This window comes from Harpia harpyja, chromosome 12 (assembly GCF_026419915.1).
Source record: "Harpia harpyja isolate bHarHar1 chromosome 12, bHarHar1 primary haplotype, whole genome shotgun sequence".
Taxonomy (NCBI): Eukaryota; Metazoa; Chordata; class Aves; order Accipitriformes; family Accipitridae; genus Harpia; species Harpia harpyja.
The window spans coordinates 25,551,901-25,570,353 of NC_068951.1; the positions used below are offsets into that span (position 1 = coordinate 25,551,901).

Here is an 18,453-nt window from a genome sequence, read left to right on the forward strand (position 1 = left end):
GAATGTATTGTACCATGTTTCTGTTCGAACTGTGTGTGCCTGATGCATAAAACACGACATGGAACAGCAAGGTTTTCCCCACCATCTGCGTTAAGTCACAAACCATCCAAGCTTTGTTCTCATGGTTGTTACCATTTCACCAGAATCTTTCGGTGTTTGTATAGCCTTATACAGTATATTGCACTTACTGTACCTGTATAGTATCTTGTCTGTATACTGTATGCACATAAATATGTATATTCACTCATGTATGTATGTATAGTATGTTTATATATCTCTGTATATGTATGTGTGTTTGTTCATAGTCCTTCACTAGAAATGTGTGGCTATTCATATACATTATGTGTATGCCAATTATAAAAAAGTATGAATGCCAGCACCCACTTTTTGATAACCTACTTTTATTCTCATTTTGTCTTGTTAAACAATGAAAATAAAAAATGTCATGTATTTTAAATGAGAACTTTAAAAGATTATTATTTTTACTAATTTTAAGGTTTCCAGTTCTTCAGAAAAATTATTTTAACAGATCTAAAATTGCAAAGATGTTTGTGTCTCTTACGACAGTTTTCTGTGGCTGAAAAATGTTTGGTAACAGCCCACACCGTGTAGTTTTGGTTATCTGCATCTTATGCTTGTCAAGTGCTCCTAGGTTTAGAAATGCCCTTAACCAGCTGGACTGTCATGCTGCAAATCCCAACTCTAGTCACATGAGGGACTTGCAATAAATCTAGGGGGTGACCCATGTCTATAATGTCTTGCATGTATAAATACTGGATATAGAAGGGCCTTAGGCTGGAAAGAAAAGTTTCCCCAGTGCAGGTGAGCCTTGGGAACGGGTGAAAATATCATACTTTATGAGTCAATCTTACGGGAACATTACAGACACTATTTGCTAGACCTCTTACACTTTGCGGTCCACAGTAACATAGCCAATTATATGTTAATATATTCATATATCTATTATATAATTGCCAAAACAGCTAACAATCATTTATTAGCCCTTTGTAAAATTATTATTAATAACCACACAACTGTATGTAGGCTCAGTTAGCTGGCCTTGAGGCAGCAAAGCACTGGCTTATCTTAAATAGCAAAATATCCCTGTAAATCAAGGGGATGACTGATACATATTTTCCAGTTGAGCATGTGTTTAAGTTACTCACTGAATTGGAGCTTCAATGGTAATCATACATGTTTCTCTATGAGACCTAGGAGTGATAAATTTGCTTCCTTTACAGTTAACTTTATCGTTGTATTAACTTGTCCAGCCAGACCAGTCTCAGTGCATAGTAAGTTACCGCAGCAGAGTGGCAGCGGCTACTCAGAAAAATCTCAGAAGACAGATCTGTATGCAGGAAATACTGAGAAACTTGTACGATGACAGAGCCACTGCTAGCAAGAGCCTTCACCCTGACTAAAATCGCATAATAGAAAATCCTTTTCATTTTTTAATTTAAAGTTACAGGGTTAAATTCTGACCTCATGCACGTCAACAGCAAATTCCCATTTCACTCATAAGCTATAACTGGAATGCCCAAGGAATGCTTTTCGTCAACAAAAAATAGGATGGGGAAAGGACAGGTTCCACTAATGGAGCTTGGTGTTTATGGGCCAGCAGCCTGATCTTAAGCCTTTGCAAGTCGGTGGCAATTAGTGGACTCTTGGGTTCGGTTGGCCCATCTCTTTTTTTACAGTCTGGAAAAGCACATTTACTATCTGGGGTTTATAATCACAGTTGTATAATTCACAATAGAAAAGAATAAAAATGAGAAAAAACAATAGCAATATGCATTTTTTAAATTAATATTGGTCAGATCATGGCTTTTGCTTGATTTCTGCACCAAACTTTATAACACAAACATAATCAGAAAAACAGCACTTTTTTGCCGGTTGACAGTTTGTTTGCTTATGTTACAGGTGGTAAGTGTGTATAGGTTAACATGAAGCTGAATGTTTTGTTTGCCATGCATTGTCATTCACCATTCCTTTTAAGATGGATATTTAAATTTCCTTCCTGCTTTGGAGATCTGGACTTGAATTCAACCCATGCTGCTGTTGTAGGCTAAGTCGAGTTTGCCTGGTCACTCCACGTGTGGGAGCCTGTGAGCAAAGCCCTGGTTCAGCAGACTGGTGCTTGTGGTTTAGTGTGTTGCAGTCTTCTCAATGAGTTAATGCTGAACCAGTGTCACACGCTGTATCAGCCAGTACCATCCTTTTGGAAATTGCCTTTTAAACAGAAAACCAGAAACAAGGTACAGGGAACCACTGCATCCAATGAATCCCATTTTCTAAAGCATGCGGATGCCAGTCTTAGTTTCTTGCCTGTATCTCAGCTACTCTACGTGTCAGGAAATCATGTCTATATTAGATTTGGGTACGATATTGTTTAGCAGTTCCTGATATAAATGAAATTGCATGATGTTGCTGTGATGTAGAGCAGATGTGGTATTTCATACTAAGGCAAGCTCTTATGTGTTTCAATTCTTTAGAAACTCTCAGTACAGTTTATAAGTCTAGTAACTGTTCGTTAACTGCATTTCAAATTGGAGTTAGAAATTTATCATAAATGGAGATCTCTGTCTTTTAATCATGTTTTTATGCATCTGTAGGAAGGAAGATGTGACCACCTACAAGAATATGATCATCTCTGTACGTTCAGTGTTGTTTTCAGTCACGCTTTCCTAAGCTTTTTTCCCCCATACAATTGGTACAATACTTGAGAAATGGCATTTAATCTAAGAAAATTATTGTTGACTCAATTTCACCATCAAAAAAGGAGAAATGTGAGAGCATATTTCAAAATTTCTCATCTGTAAAGCAACTTCACAGTCTGTAACTGAGGTATTTGTGTATTTAGATCACCTAATACAAAACAAAAGGAATTGAAGGCACCAGTCCTTTCAGTGCTGAGGCATTCTTCCTCCATATATTATTTTGATAGTTTTAGGTTTGTTTTATTTTTAAATTATTCTTGTGACCATTTTCTTGAAACTGCTAGAGAAATATATAGACTTAGGGGCTTTGCTGGCAAACTGGTGTGAGATTCTTCAGCTGTCACAGAAATAAAGGTTAGTTAAATCTTGAGTTCTAGTACTGACTTCAGTAGGAAGAGTGCTGAAGCTCATGTACGTGTTTGTAGCTTGGAAAAAATGAGGCCCAGTAAAATGGGGAAACTAATGGAATTTGTGGTGTCCCCACTTGTCACATTTTTGTAACTTCAGGATTGGCCTCGATGTCTGCTTTCTCGTACTCCTTAGTTCTTCCAAAGTCTTGGTCTTGTTTCCACTCATTTTCCTTCTTCCATACTCAGTTTCTGGGTCCTTCTTGGCCTCTGGTGGGTGACCAGAAGCAATACCTAGAGGACGCACCTTGCTGCCTGCCTTCAGCTCCCTCGTACATGAGAGCTTTTGCAGGGCTTGGATCCGGAGGAGGAAAGGATCTTGCGCACCAGCAGCTCTCACTGCTCCATGCCACCTCTTAACACAATGGGGGACGGGCTGTTCACCTCAGTATGAGATTTAGAATCTGGCAGTTTTTCAAAACTACCATGATTTAGAGTAAGAAACGCTAATTACAGGTGTGTTGTACTGTGGACATGGTTACTCAGTCATAGGCAGGGCCAGCTGTAGTGGTCATTGAGGTCACTGCCTCAAACTGTCCTGCTGTTTTAAGGCTGGTTCCTGAGCAGTTCAGGCACACATGCAACGGAGCAGCAACCTCCAGCAAGAGGAAGAGGTAGGGCAACAGGGTTAATAACCTCTCAAGGAAATCTAGGACATTAGAGTGTTACCCTGCAGGTGCTGTACTGCAAAATGCAGTTAGCAGGAGATCCCTGTGTAACTGAACGCCAGCCAAGTATTCTGTCCTTTGTCCCTCCTGCGATTGACCTAATATGATATTGAATTTTCCTTTCTATTTTACAGTGAACGACAGGATGTATCATGGTGGGTTGCTTGAGTTCTGCATTTATTGCTTAGCGAAGGCATAGATTAAGCTTTGATTTTTCATGAATGATCTCAATAGGAATGCACTTTGTGATGATCCACTGTATAAATGAGATGCATGAGACAACTTTACACAAAATAATCTCTAATATGACTTACTTTACAGGCTCTTACTAGCATTTACAGGATGTGTTAACTAACGCTAGATCAAGCAGTATATTTCAGACAGTTGTTTTGTGTTAAAAATAAAAAAGCTTAGATGAGAAGAATACATGTTTCCCAATAAGGTAATAATGCAAGGTCAGGAAGATCTATAGCTAGACTGATTGTCAGTATAAAAATGGAAAGCAGGACGGTGAATCTATCATTTAAAGTTTACTTTATTGATAGCCTCAGCAATAATCCAAGGGTTACCGGAAAACTTGAGGCATAGGAGTATGTGCAGGGCTGGTTCTGTATAAAGTAACTGTGACATTTAGTAATTGGAAGCAATGAATCATGAAACTGAAGGTCTGGAATCAGAGGTGCTGAAGGTTTACTAACCATTTGCTAATTTAATTTTAGGATAAGTATTAATTGCTCATAATCTTGAATCCTCAGGAATTCCTGGAGTTCCACAGATTCTTGTCAGTTGTTTTTAAGTGGTGGATTACTCGGGCCGTAGAGCACAAGACAGTGTAATAAGTCTTTTAGCAAGTCCTGTGTTTGAAAAAAGGTGTCCAGGGTTTTCTTACAATACTGTATCGTATAATTACATTAAGTGGTAGAACAGTTTTTACAGGGACTCCATTTTCATTTTTTTCTGCAGTAGTATCATTTATAAGAAAACATATTTCCAGAAGTTTAGAAATTAAGAATAATGTAAATCAAAACATTAAACACAGCAATTCAAATGTTACAATAGCCCTAAAATGTGATGCATAAACAGTTCCATAAGTTGAAATAGCAGGTGTCAGTGGATTCTTTTAATGTTAAACATACAGGGTAAGATTACAAAGTGCTCCTTCCCACCCAACTATTTTGTCAAAATGAAGACTAGTGTGCTGGGGGAATTCTTTCCCAAGTGCTTAGAGGGAAAATAGAGATGTTACTTGTGTCCCTTAAAAAGAAGAATTTGTGAAAGGCCGGAAAGGGTAGTTTGTGTAGCGCTTAGCACCTTGCGTGTGCTTCTGCTTGTGGTGCGAGTACCTGAATGCATGGGATCATTCTAATGTGGTTGCTGGCATCACAGGACACCTTCTAGAAAACACTTCAGACACTTCAAGAGAAGAATTTGCAGTTATGTTGTCCAGTGTCCCTGGGGAGCGTTGCCATGCACTACAAATTGCATGGAGAGTGTCTGCTTTCACAGCTCACCTTGCACATCCTGCGTGTTCCTGAACGTACTATTACTTCTAATCACCTTTGTATTAATAATCAGTTGTTGGTTAGAATTTAACAGTTACAGGAGAACGGGTTAGCAGTACAGAGCTATATGAACAGCTAACTATACTGGGCCAAATTACACTGTCTTTCATGTCAATATTAATCCAGAGTACCTCTGTCAGAGAGAAGGAAATGACTGCAGATTTAGCCTGTAGTTCTACCCTCACTTACCGACTTTTGCAGCCATTGGAAGTAACAACATTCAACTGCAGTGCAATGGTTATAGCTAACGGTTAGCAAAAGAAATCTTGTCCATCTTAATTTTCTAAGTGCTCTTCCGAAGGCTTTTTAAATCATTTGAGGTTTTTTTTACTATTTGTTTGAACAAACTGTAGTCAAATTCTTGGACCCGTGAAGTTAGATGGTACATCTTGTTGGCTTCAAATGGGTGAGGATCTTGCTGCTCAGATTTTCTGAAACCTGATTCTGGCTGAACTCCTGCCTTGGACAACTACCCTTTTGCAAATATGTGCTAAGAGGACCTCCATGTCAAGCTAAGAGTATCAGATAGCAGATTGTGAAGTAACTGTTGCTACTTAACATAGCCCTCCACCACTTGCACCCGTGGCACATGACTGCCTTCTAGGAGTGGGATTTCACACCGTCCCAAGTGGAAATACGTTACCCGGCCAGATGGCTGGGACCCATCTGCACCAGAGAAAGTGCCGTCAAGAGTTTCAGTGGGAAAGAGAGTTTGGAAACTCCTGTCTGAGAACAGGCAAGTGGGAGGGAGTACCTTTTCCTCCCAGAGGATGGTAAGTGGCTTTCAGAAAGCCTTTCTTCTTCACTTACTGTAGCCTGCCAGAACAAATCAGCATGCTTGGCTCTGCTGAATGATGCGTAGCACTGCACGCAGATTGCGCCGTTAGAGACCGCTTTGTTTACAGATCCAGGAGACATTTCTAATAATCTCCTCCAAACATTGCTGATCTTTTTTATTTCATTGTATTTTGCATTGGTTTCAGATCACTTCATTATAACCTCGCATCAGCTGTTGGGCTTTCATTTTATCTGTGATATGTAGTTGTCACAAAGAAAAGGGTATTTGTACATGACTTGCATGATCACATACATGTGATGTGGTTTTACCCATCCATCCTTCCTGTAAATGAAGAGTCAGCCCCTCTGCCATTCAGCAGGAGGGGTGGACACTCACAAGGGCCAGAAGAGAACAGCATCTTCCTCAGCCCCATGATCTCTGCAATTTCAGCACAGTAAGCGGGAACCCATAGTACTAGGAAAAAATTATGGAAGCATCATTGTGGGGCTCTTTTATTGCCCAGAGCTTCCGATTTCACCTCAGGCAAACTAGCAGCATTAAAAATAGGCAAACCAAGAACTTAGCAGCCAAGACATCATGAGGAGAAACAGCTGAATGGGATATGGTGTTTTCTAAAGCCCTTGTGTAAACTAAAGTGGAAATTTTTTTTTTAGGTCATTAAAAGTTCATACAGCACAAAAAAAACCCCAAACCAAACCACTCACAGAAGTGTCCAGAGCATGAAATACCAGGTGATCAATTCAAATGTCAGAAAAGCTTCGTCAAAAATGAATGAAAATTGGCAGCATTTTCTAACTTTGTGACTAGTAATAGAGCTGCCTACAATATTTCAAATATTTCTTCTCCCCCATGGAATTTTTAGCAGCACATATTTTCACAGGCACTCGTGTGAAAAATTATAGTGCACCTTTCAATGATAGGTTTCCTGAAATGCCTCTTGGCACCGGGAATTAGCATAACTTTATCCTACCTATGCTTCACCCCTGTGGCCTGACTTTGAAGGAGCAGAATCACTTCCAGCACTTGCTATTCTCTCATCCCGGCACAGGCAGGAGCACAGGGTGCCTGCCTGCCCAGTGCCGGCGATGAAAGTTACATGGGGCTCGGTTTGAGACAAGAGGATATGAGTGGGACTTATGTAGCGCATACATCTTTTTACCAAGAGACAGCATTATCTATGTATTTATGTAGCTGTTTACCTCTCACACACGAGCAAGTAAAATTTATCACACCTAAGAAAGAGAGTCCCAGGCCTGGTGCTGAGGATTTTTCACTCTGTATTTTCAGTCTTGCTCCCAGATTTTTCTTTTCACACCCCTCAAGTTTTTCGTTTGGAAAGGCTATGCTACATGGGATTGTTTGGTTTGTATAGAACTTACAGGTATTGCCATATATTTTTCAGTAGCATACATGTGTTCAGTAACTTACAGAGACCTGCTTGTGCACTTCACCTGGTGCTCCTTATGGTGAAAGTCCAGCTCCTGAAGGGCCAGAAAGTCTTATCTCATATTGTGAATAGTCACCGACAAAAAAGATACAAGATGTTTGCTACACCTGGTGACCACAGCCAGCAGGTGTGCAAAGTTGTATCCGTCAGTAGCTGCTTAATTGTATTACTGGGGAATATTTTCTTCTATCTTTTTCCATCTGTAACTATTACTCTCTTTGCCAAACCAAACTATCCTGCTTCGTTAAGAACAGGGAAAGAACTACGTTCATTTACAATTCTTTTTCTTGCTTTAAACACCCATATTTGGAGCACTTCTGTGAATCTGCTGGTGCAGGCTGCCACACACAGTGCGGGCTGGAGCTGCACTGGCATCATTCTGTGGGCAGCAGTGCGGGTGCCCAGGGCTGGGGCAGAGCCCGTGCCAGGGCAACAGAAAACAGAAATAGTCTTCTGTGACACCAGGGAGTTCCTGGCAGCGTGAGTCATTGTCTGTTCCCCAAAGCCTGTTTTGAGTTTTCCCTGGGATTATGAGCTTTTCTCAGTAAATTCTGATGTGGCAGAGAGCTACAGCATGTACTGACCTCTGGCTCCAGGTTCTGTCCTCTAAGAGCGACTGAACTGTATTTGTTCTGCCCATCAAACCTCTACTCCAAGACAGTTCTGTGATCTAGCTCAGGGCACTCTAATTTAAGCAATACATATATTTGTAAGCCATCGGGACTGCTACTTATCTTTCTGGAATAATTCAAAATTTCGGTCCTATGAGGTAAGAAGAAATGAAGACAGGGCCACTGCTAATGGAGGCACCTACACACAAAAATACACTGGTTGCACTTTGCAGAGAAGGGAACTAGTTTTTCTAGTTTGTTTCTCAGATGTTCATAATGCATTAAAACACCCACCAGAAGTGATCTTTTTTTACTTAGAAAGGTTTTCCTAGACAAAACACTTTGCACTGTTTTGAGGATGTGTAAAGTTGTTTTTTCTTAGTTGAAAGATGCGTTTATAATACTATTTCTTGTTCCATGGCACTGCCAACATAAAACCTGAGACTATGTAGCAGAATTTAATAAAATTCACTTCCAATGTTTTGGGAATAAAAATGTCAGAAAAATAAGGGCAGATAGTAAAAGTAAGGTGGCAACATAGACTGGTTTCTCCTAAGGCCTTCAAGAAAGCTGGTGATTAAAACTGTGTAGAAGAATTCAGTTTTGTATAGTGGAAGAAGTTTTTTACTTTTTGTTGTTGATGTTCAAGTTTGGAACAAGCATTTGCTTTAAAGAAGATTTTTGAAAAAAAATAGAGAATAATCAAAGGCTTGGTGTGTTTACCAGGAACTCATGAGGCATCCTCATTTACCCTTGCACTTAGTCACGTTCAGGTGAGAGAATTTATCCAACCACTCAACATTCCTGTATGGTTCCTACACACCAGGTTATCATGCAGCTTTTACTGCCTGCTTAGGAGCAAGGATTTGAGCCTACCTCCAACACCTCCTAGGTGAATGTCCAAACTTCTGGGCCTTTGGCTGGTGTTTTCCTTCACTCTCTTGCTCTGTCTGATTTTGAAAAAAAAAATTGTGTCTTAGGCCCCCAGATAATTTAATGACTAAAAATTCCATCAAAATAAAAATTGATTTACAATCAGCACATTTCGTAATTCAAAAGAGATTATGTGACATAATACCTAATACACATCCTGGACTCTCCAGGAGATCCCTCCTTACAATCCTAACATTAGCTGCTGGTTCTTTCTTGACTTTTCATTAGGAGTAGGCTTTGAGCCAAGACTCCAGTCAAAATCAACTTTGCTTCTTCTGTGCTGTGTCTCGTTGGCTGTTACCTCCAGTGCTGATGCATTTTGTGCCTGTCTGCTTCCATCCACATCTGCAGCCAAGCACTGACACGCTGCAGTATGTACCATTCCTCACATGCTATGTGATCTTTCAGGAACGGGAGAGCTGTATAGCTGTATGTTATGAATGCTCTACATTTTTCCATAAATTAAGTTGTGACTTCATTATTTTTTTTGTGCTTCTCACACTGAACAAATCCCTTGTTATGATATAGCAGGGATATTAATAGCGTGATGCTTGACCAGAGGAGCAGGCTGAAGCTAGAAAGGAGGGAGGATATGAAAAAAATTAGTACTGGAACTAAGCGTGAGCATCATCAGTTCAGTCACGGAAGGATTAGGCCTAAGTCCGCAGTGTTAAACACATTAGCTTTAAACACCTCAGTAGCCTTACTGAAGTCATCGAGGGTTACTGCTGTGATTAAACAGCTGGGTTGAGTGCTGGCTTGTGAGCCTTAGCACCTGTAATTTGTCTAGGACACACTGAAAATTTAGTTAATGCTCTTCGGGATTTTGTATTAGCAACATGGTTATTGTCATATCTGTAGTTCATTGATCTACAAACTGGTGATTTCCTCTTAGGTCTGTCTTGCAACTTCAAGAGGCATGCACCCTTGCTCAGTACATTTTTGTTTTCTTGCACATTAACACTCAAACTGGGCAAAACTATCAAATAAAACCCTTTCACATTTGTTGTCACTTTTAAGCTTTTTTCCACAAGCCTTTCAACATCATATGTGTTCACTTAGTCTATTTTAGCAAGTGACTTTGCACATACCAGTTCTGTACGTTCATGCTGCACGTAGCATTACCTGAATGCAGTTACAGGAGAGGAATGTACCATGTGGACGGTACATCTAAGAAGATGCTGGTGTGAAGGTCTTAGCCATCAAACAAAAATAAAGTTAAAAAAATCACAGGTAGTCTTGAAAATCTGTGTCTGGGAAAGTGGAAAAACTCAAATTCTTCATAACAAATTATTCACTAACTGCAACACAATATGGTGGCCAGTATAAAAAAGGATTTTGGAGCTGCCTACACTCGCGTTTATTTTAGGGGCTGTTCTGCAGGGTGTGGCAGAGTGTCTGTGTAACTGATACATTCTGCAACACCATTTCTATCTTTGGGAAGTTGCAGCTGGTATTTTAGAGCTTAACATGTCAAAATCCTGCTTCAGTCCCCTTGAATCCCGTGAAGGAGATTACCTACCAGAAGACACTGTGTTGGTAACGGCACTGTGTGTAGTACAGTGGTGAGAGTCGGGGTGACGTGGATGTAACACCGTCATGGTTACCGTCATATGTGCTGCGGATGATGCTGGCGATGCATGGTGGCTGGAGCACACAGCATACCATAAGGATTTGGTATTGGCACGTGCTCTGTTTATTTACATGATGGGTTATGAAAGAGAAGGTATTTCCTGATGCCTAGAAGAGGAAACCCGCACTCAAGTACCATTGTCATCAAATCCAGCCCAGAAGCTGATGTGCAGCTGTGTTGCGAATATTTTCTGTAATGAATTGCGTGCAGACTGTGTCCCTGTCCTGCCCCACGTAGGAGGACCCAGGCAAAATGAAGACACTGCTGCGTAAGTACTAACCCATCACTGATGAGTAGAGTGGCAGGAAATCTGCCTGAGGTAGAGCCTCTTCCAAAGACCTGTGGAGTCGAGAAAGGGGGTAGGGAGGAGTATCTCTGGTTCAGTTGGTGAGTTTTGGACCAGGCCTGGGCACCCAAAGAGAGAAGGTCTCACAGCTGTGGCAGATGACATGCCTCGTACCTGCCTGCACCGCAGTAAACGTTAGATCACTCCTGAAACGAAGAAGAAGTATTAGACTAGGAAGAGCAGGTACAGTGGGCTTCCAGAAGACTTGTAGCTCAGCTGTTCAGGAGGACATGCTGCAGATACATTACCTGTGTAATTCTAAATTCAAAGAATATTCAAGAACAAAATTCATATTGCAGTTTAAATTTGTTCTACTCAAAGTATTATCTCATGTATAAGGTAAGCGTGGGTTTGTTTCAGTATAAAGAAAGGTAATTCCATCTGAAATTCTTTTATCCTGTGTCACCCCTTAAAAACTTTTTTTTACAAAGATATTTGAAAAAATACCCACATTTCTGTATTCTATTTATTTTTCTGTTTGAGTACATCATTTGTTATTACTTTTTTTGGTAGGCTTGCTCACATTTATTCCTTTTGCTTTGTTTTCTGCTATGAATTTGAACATGTTCTCTATCTGTTTATCAATAAATGCTAAATACGCTTCAAGCTGATGACAAAAACTACTGAGATCAATGGAAGTTTCTATACTGGCTTCTAAGAAGACCAGTCCCCAGTTCTAGGAACCTGGTGTATGCTCACGCTTGGCATTCTAAGATTTGTGAACAAAAGGCATATGCATTATTAAATGTACTCAAATACTCTTAATAATAAACATACATTTCCTTCCTAAATCATGAAATGCTGCCAAAGTATTACTGTACATGTGCATTTTCATGACAAGAGCAGGGATGTACTTGGACAGCCCCTGCGAATGTATGGCGTGCGTTTACTTACACCCAAATCCTTAATTTATGACTAATGTGGAAAACAAATGTTGGGAGACTTCAAGACATCACTTCAAATTTGCAAAGTAAGTGTTGAGAGGAAGTTTTCTGATTTGCAGGTATACAGTGTGTCATTCAAATACAATGAGCGCTTTCAGAATAGTTTAGTATTAGTGATTTCAGTTCCAATCAAAATCCTTTGAAGACACACACATTTTCAATCATGCAAGCACCCCACTGAACTCAAATGAAGCCACATTCTCAGGCTTCAGAGAGGCTGTGACATGTAGTTACAACTGAACATATGCTAACCTCCTTTTTTGGATCAGGATCATGTTTTCAAATGTTCTACATGCACGAAAACATGGGGTTTCTAAACTCTTGGTGCTTTTCAGTTAACAAAATATCATCACAGAATAGGATAGGTTAATCCATATAATTTCATGGAGTTCAATAAATCATTTTTAAAAAATTAAACACAGAGTTATATTTAGCTTGATACTCAGAAGTGTTAACACCATGCTTTTAATGTGACAGATTGGATTTGGAAAGCAATATACAACATGGGTTTCAGTGTACAGAATTTTTTATTTCCACAACTTAGGGACATTGTTAAGACCCATGTGTCTTTTTAAGATCTATTCCCTCATTTAAAATCCAACCAGTGCTAGTTTGCCGAAAACATTTATCTTTATTAGCTTTCAGTGCTCGGAAGAAGTTAAAAAGGGGACCTTTTATTACCCTTTTTTCTTCTTAAAGTAGTAGTTAGAAGTAAAGGCTGACTTTGCTTCTGTTGTTGGCATAGAGATCTTTTGTTCATCAAAAAAATTAGAGTCTTTCAAATAAGTGTAATGTTAACCTTGCAAAGAAACAACATAGGCAATCTGTGACCAAATAGTTATTTGTATGCTTTTTTTCTTCTTTTCTGTTTCCTTCTTTTCTTTCTTTCCTCCCCCAATAGGTGACGTGTATGCAGTGGTTGCAAGGGGACCATACAATGCTGGATATGATTGAGAAAAAACGTTGCCTCTGCAAAGAAATAAAAGCTCGACAGAAATCAGAAAAAGGACTCTGCAAACAGGACAGCATGCCTATTTTGCCAAGTTGGAAAAAGAATACCGGGACCAAGAAATACAGCCCTCCTCCTTATTCCAAGCAACAAACTGTTTTCTGGGACACTGCAATTTGACAGGCGTGTGGAGGATGCCCTCTCCACTGTGTGGCACCGAGCACAGGTAGCCTGCTTTTTTAATAAGGCAAAGGCTCTAACCTAAGACTTACCTGCAGGTGGTGAACTTCCTAGGAAAAAACCACAACGATACAGTGCTCACCTGTCAATCAAGAGAGAGATTTAAGTTTCTGACTGGATTAAGGCGTACATATTTATCCAGGATTTTTTTGGATCCAGAAGATATCAAAATGTAAATATTTCGCCAATATATTGAAAACAGCCAAACTAATACACTGTTTAAATATATATATATAAAGTCAAAAATTTATGAAGAATTTTACTATATAATGTTACTGTTATACTGTTTTATTACCTATTTTCTATGTGGTATTCTAATGTTTCCCACCCCGCCACTACCGTTTTGTTTCTCTTACCTGCCTAGATTTGGCCTCTGTACAAAAGCATGTGGTTGTACGTTTTGTTGAACAGGGCAATGTACGAAACAACTTGGTGCTAGGGCTGCAGAAGTTACGTAGAGTCGTACTTGTTAGATGTCCTTAGCTTTGAGGGGGGAGGGCTGGACAAAGGAGAGAGTTTTGGTGGGAAACAGCAAAACTGCAAGCAATGCAAATAAAAGTGCTTAATGCGGATGCCCAAGTTGCATTTAAAATACGAATTGTTCTGCATCGGTTTTCCCATAAAGTTAATCAGAGAAATTGCTCTTGGTTTTATATGAATCAGTTACTAAAATTATTTGGCCAAGAAACTAAATTTTCTGCAGAAAAGCGTGCAACAGAAACTCTTCCTTCACTATATTCAGCTGACTAGCAGAGACCATGGTTCACTGTGACTAGGCATTGTGCAGCCCATGACAGAGAGACCCAGTCGCTTAGCAGGTTAAGGCAGTGGCACTGCAGCCACGGTTCCTGTCCACATTTTTCTTTGGTCCAGAAAATAAAAGCGACAAAATCTGTTTACATGTTTATTATTTTTAAATCCAGCAACACATCCTTACTTTACACTGTGTCAGATTTCCTTGTGTTATTTATAAAGGCTGGAATTCAGACCCCTTGAAAGCCAGTAGGGAAATCCCTCTTGATTTCATGCGGTTTTGAAGCAGAGGCCCACGTAACACGTTCTCCCGGGTACACCATTTCTTCTTCCTGGCTGCTTCTGTAATTGGCTTGCAATCCTGTATTATATTACGCCCATTTTAACAGAATATTATGTCATGACCAAAGAATTATGACCTCCTGGTTTTAACGGGAGAAAGAGATGGCTTATACTGATTATAAGGGTGAAATCCATGCGGTGAAATATCTTCCAAAAGGATCTGTTGAGAACGAGGGAAACTTGTCCTGCTGTGGAGCAGGAGAAAAAAGATCTATGGCATATATTTTGTATATTTAAATTTCTATCTATGCGTCTGACGTTTGGTAGCACAAAAGTCCCTCTTTAAAACAATCATTTTAATATTATATTTGCCGAGAAGAAAAGGTGTGTTGTTTGAAACTTCTTGTTATATTGGCTTTTCTTTGAAATTATATTGGCAGCGTTGCCACAGCTGTAATTGCTAATCAAAAAAAACCAAAAATAAAAAATTTTAGAAGGTTTTTGTAATCTATATTGCTAAAGTTTGAGTTTGAGTAATGCTTTATCAGTAGTAGTTTCTTTTCAGCCTCTGGAAAAAAGTTTTTAAATATTTTATAACTAATTAACTAATGTATATTTTGATGTCCAAACTGAGATTTCTGTAAAAGATGAAGTGTGTGTTTATATGTGTGTATGTATATTAGCATTATTGTGTATGTATATATGCATATGTGTACACACATATATATGTATATATGCATGTATCTATATATACTCATAGATGTGTGCATACGTATATACCCACATACATTAAATATTGGTGTGTGTTATGAATATACAGTGGCTAGAATGGGTACGCAATTGAAATGCAGATTTAAAGAGCCCCTCACAGCCCAAATGACAGAAGACATGAAAAAACCCAGAGGCTGTGAAGGAAGCTTTGAATACATGTTACATCCAAAAGACACCAATTGTATATTCTGCTTATTCTCTTTTTTTTAAAGAAAGAAAATGGCAGAAGAAAAACTCCAGAGATCTCGCAAAGTTCCAGAATCTGCTGGAAAGAAGACGACTTGTTGGTCATGAGAAATCTGTTGAGATAACAGGTTCATTATTCAGAAAGTGTTTATGCTTTGTCTTCCTTGTTACGTGGCAAGAGAAGAGTTTTTCATAACCATGTGTGAAATACTTTGCTCAGCCCTTTCCCCCAGCTGCACCAAGTCTCTGGTGACAAAACGAAAGCCGGCATTCAGTCAGTCTTGATACTCCTCTGCACTGATATCTTCCTGGAGCAATTACTTTAAAAAGCCTGCTACCGAAGCGTCGATTTTGCAGTCCAGACCCATGGCGGGTACGCATGGGCGCTGCAGTGCCAGGCCCTTTGAGGGAAGGCAAACGTTAATGTAAACAGTTACATGTTTAATAGTGTTTGTTCATATTGTGTCCTTTTCATATTGATATGTAATAGGAATAATGATCAGGGAATTGAACCATTCTTGTCCTAAGCAGACTTGCTTGTATGCTTAGCCAACCATGAAACCACTCCTTGTTTTGCTTTTATTGCTCAACACTGTTTATGTTGTCCTTCCTAAAAAACTGCCCACGTGCTTCCAGACCTCCATTGTATCCCATGGAAACAATGGCTTCTTGTTTTAACGTGCGACAGTACATGAAAAAGTAAAATATAACTTAGCACTTACCTTCAAAGCACTTTAGAAATGTGAACTAAACCTCACGCTTGCGAGAATCGTTTTACAGAGGAGGGAAGTGAGGCTCAGGTGGAGTAGTTTCCAAAGGTCATGGACAGAGCCAGAGCAAGACATACGCCGCCATCCTGTCCCGTGACTGCTGGCCCACCCCATCGCTCAAGTAAAAAGTGCATCGTACTGCCGAGAGCATGCCATCAAAATGCTGTTAAACATTTTCTGCATCACCTATTGTCTCAGCAGTTTCTGTGTCACAGGGTGAATGACAGTGCTTAGTTACACACGGTCATTAAAGCTATAGTCTGTACAAATATGCAATCTGTATATACATACAGATCACATATATACACACACTTACGAGGACTGTATATATGAAATTGTTTGGTATGCACTTATTTTGCTTTAAACTCCTGAAGTTAAACATTATAGTGTAGCAATTTGTGTAAAGTGCACTGTGATTTCAAGAAAGCACAGTAAAGTCACAGGTCTTGTTATTCTTGCACTAAAAATGTGTTTACGTATACTAGCCAATGTATGTCTACTTTATTGCTCCTTTTGACAAATTAAAGCAAATGGTATAAAATGGTATGGGGTTTTTTGGTTTGGGTTGTTTATTTTTAAGTGGACAATGGCACTATGTTTTTAAATGACAGGGTTTTTAAATAAAATGAAATCATTCTGTGTTCATTCCAATGTAATACATTTACCAATATCTTGAAATTGAATGTCATGTTGCTTTTTTTCATATTTCATTAGAAATTGTCAGGTATGTGCCTGAGATTGTGTAGGAGTAAGGAGTAGCTAGAGGCTAACTGTAATCATATATTATTAGCCGTTTCTATATACACAGTATAAATACATATTAATTTTCTTTTCATTTTTGTACTTGATTTTTTTAGGTAAGATGTAATTAAATGTACTTTGATACTTCTGAAGTAATAAGACGTTGTTTGAAGATCAATTCTGCTTTCTTTAGTGCATTGACAATATTTTACAATAATTTAGTGCTTATTTATTTGTGCTCCGGTGTAATTATAATAAAAAGCAATAGTTTAAAATACTTGGCTGTTCATTTTCATTTGATGGTTTCAGCTTAGAGCTGGGTTTTTCACTAGGGATTGGCCAGAGATTCCTGGGAAGAAAAGTCAAGTCATAGATGTGTATTTATAATATTCCCTAGGCACATTTTTAATCACATCATTTGTTGGAGGAGATGAATGAATTGCTTTAATAGGTTAATATTTGCAAGTCATGCCTGGTTGCATCTAATGCCATGAGTGCCATCCTCAACTAAATCCTTAGGATAAGATTTCTCTGAAGACCATACAGAAATTTTTCTGTAAGTACCTTTCACAGTTTGGGATGGAAGATGCTCACTTCAAAGACCCCCCTTCAGAGATCTCCATTTGCGGCATATCCACAAATGGGAGAGGGACCCATCACGCTCTCCATAAAGCTATAAAAAAAATCTGCTTAAAAGTCAGTATATTCTTCCTGTTTCCAGACAGAAGCTTTACTCCCTTTGGGATGTAAACCCCAGTCCTTACAGAGGAATTCCATGGTGGGAGGAGGGGACAGGACATGGCCGGGGTTGGGGGGGGGGGGGGGGGGTAGAGAAAAGGACCTGTACAACCTTGCAAATGATACTGATCTTCCAGTGCTTAATTTGTCAATACTTTGTGTTTTCTGTTGAAGTTTTGTAGCCTGGATTCTGTGACTGAGAGAACCTTCCCCCTAATTTTTTAAGATGACATTTTGTAATTTAAAAAGGTTTCCAAGAGCAAGTAAGCAAGTAGTTAATAAAGAACCCAGTAAGAAACAGTAACATTCTTGCTATAGCACTGAGACCAAATTTTTCCCCCTTCATCAAAAAAGTTGCCTTTAATATGCAGAAAAGGTACTATCCGTGTTTGTATAGATCTGTATGCAGAAGTGAACCAGTGGGAATCTTTTGGTTGTCTTCTGCAGGAGCTGGTTCTGAGTCAGGTTGCAGATGATCCAAAACATGCTTTCCAAGTGCTTCCCTGCCCCAGGAGCCATGTGCTTTCCCCGAGGCACAGCATGTCTCCCCTCAGCAGCAACCCCATTGCCAGGGCTGTTATAATGGCTGAAGAGTTTTGTTACCTCTTCATGGTCCTCTTCCTCTCCCCAGCCCCTGGCATGGATGTTCAGAGTGACTCGTCCTCCAAAGCAAATCAGCCTTTTGTCCCAGGCTCCATGTTTCATAGGGAAATCTTACAGGGATGACTAGAAATGAACAGAACAAGGTTTTACAGGGTTTTCTCCAGACCTAAAAGAGGAAAAGAGATTCTGTCGGTTTAAGAGTCAGATTGTTGTCTGTACTCTGCAGTGGGACAGTTCATGAAGTCCTGTGTCCTAGCTCATTTCTAAGGACTTTCCAGGATGACTTCCAACATCCACCTCACTCCCCATGCCATGTCTGACCGCTGCTGGAGACAACAGCACCTGAACCAGAG

At 39.6% G+C, this 18,453-nt stretch overlaps 1 protein-coding gene across 5 annotated transcripts in view; it reads left to right on the forward strand.

Moving 5' to 3' along the window:
• NYAP2 (neuronal tyrosine-phosphorylated phosphoinositide-3-kinase adaptor 2) overlaps window positions 1-17,036 on the forward strand; it is a 150,490-nt gene extending 133,454 nt beyond the window's left edge. For 4 of the 5 annotated variants that reach the window (XR_008237570.1, XR_008237572.1, XR_008237571.1 and 1 more), the window contains 2 exons: window positions 12,969-13,428; window positions 15,275-17,036. Coding sequence is in view for 1 of the 5 variants with exons in the window: in XM_052804098.1 (XP_052660058.1) it covers window positions 12,969-13,196 (228 nt within the window). In the remaining 4 variants the exon portion in view is untranslated. The remainder of the gene's footprint in view (window positions 1-12,968; window positions 13,429-15,274) is intronic. The other variant, XM_052804098.1, reaches the window with a different exon arrangement.
• The last annotated feature ends 1,417 nt before the right edge of the window (window positions 17,037-18,453 follow it).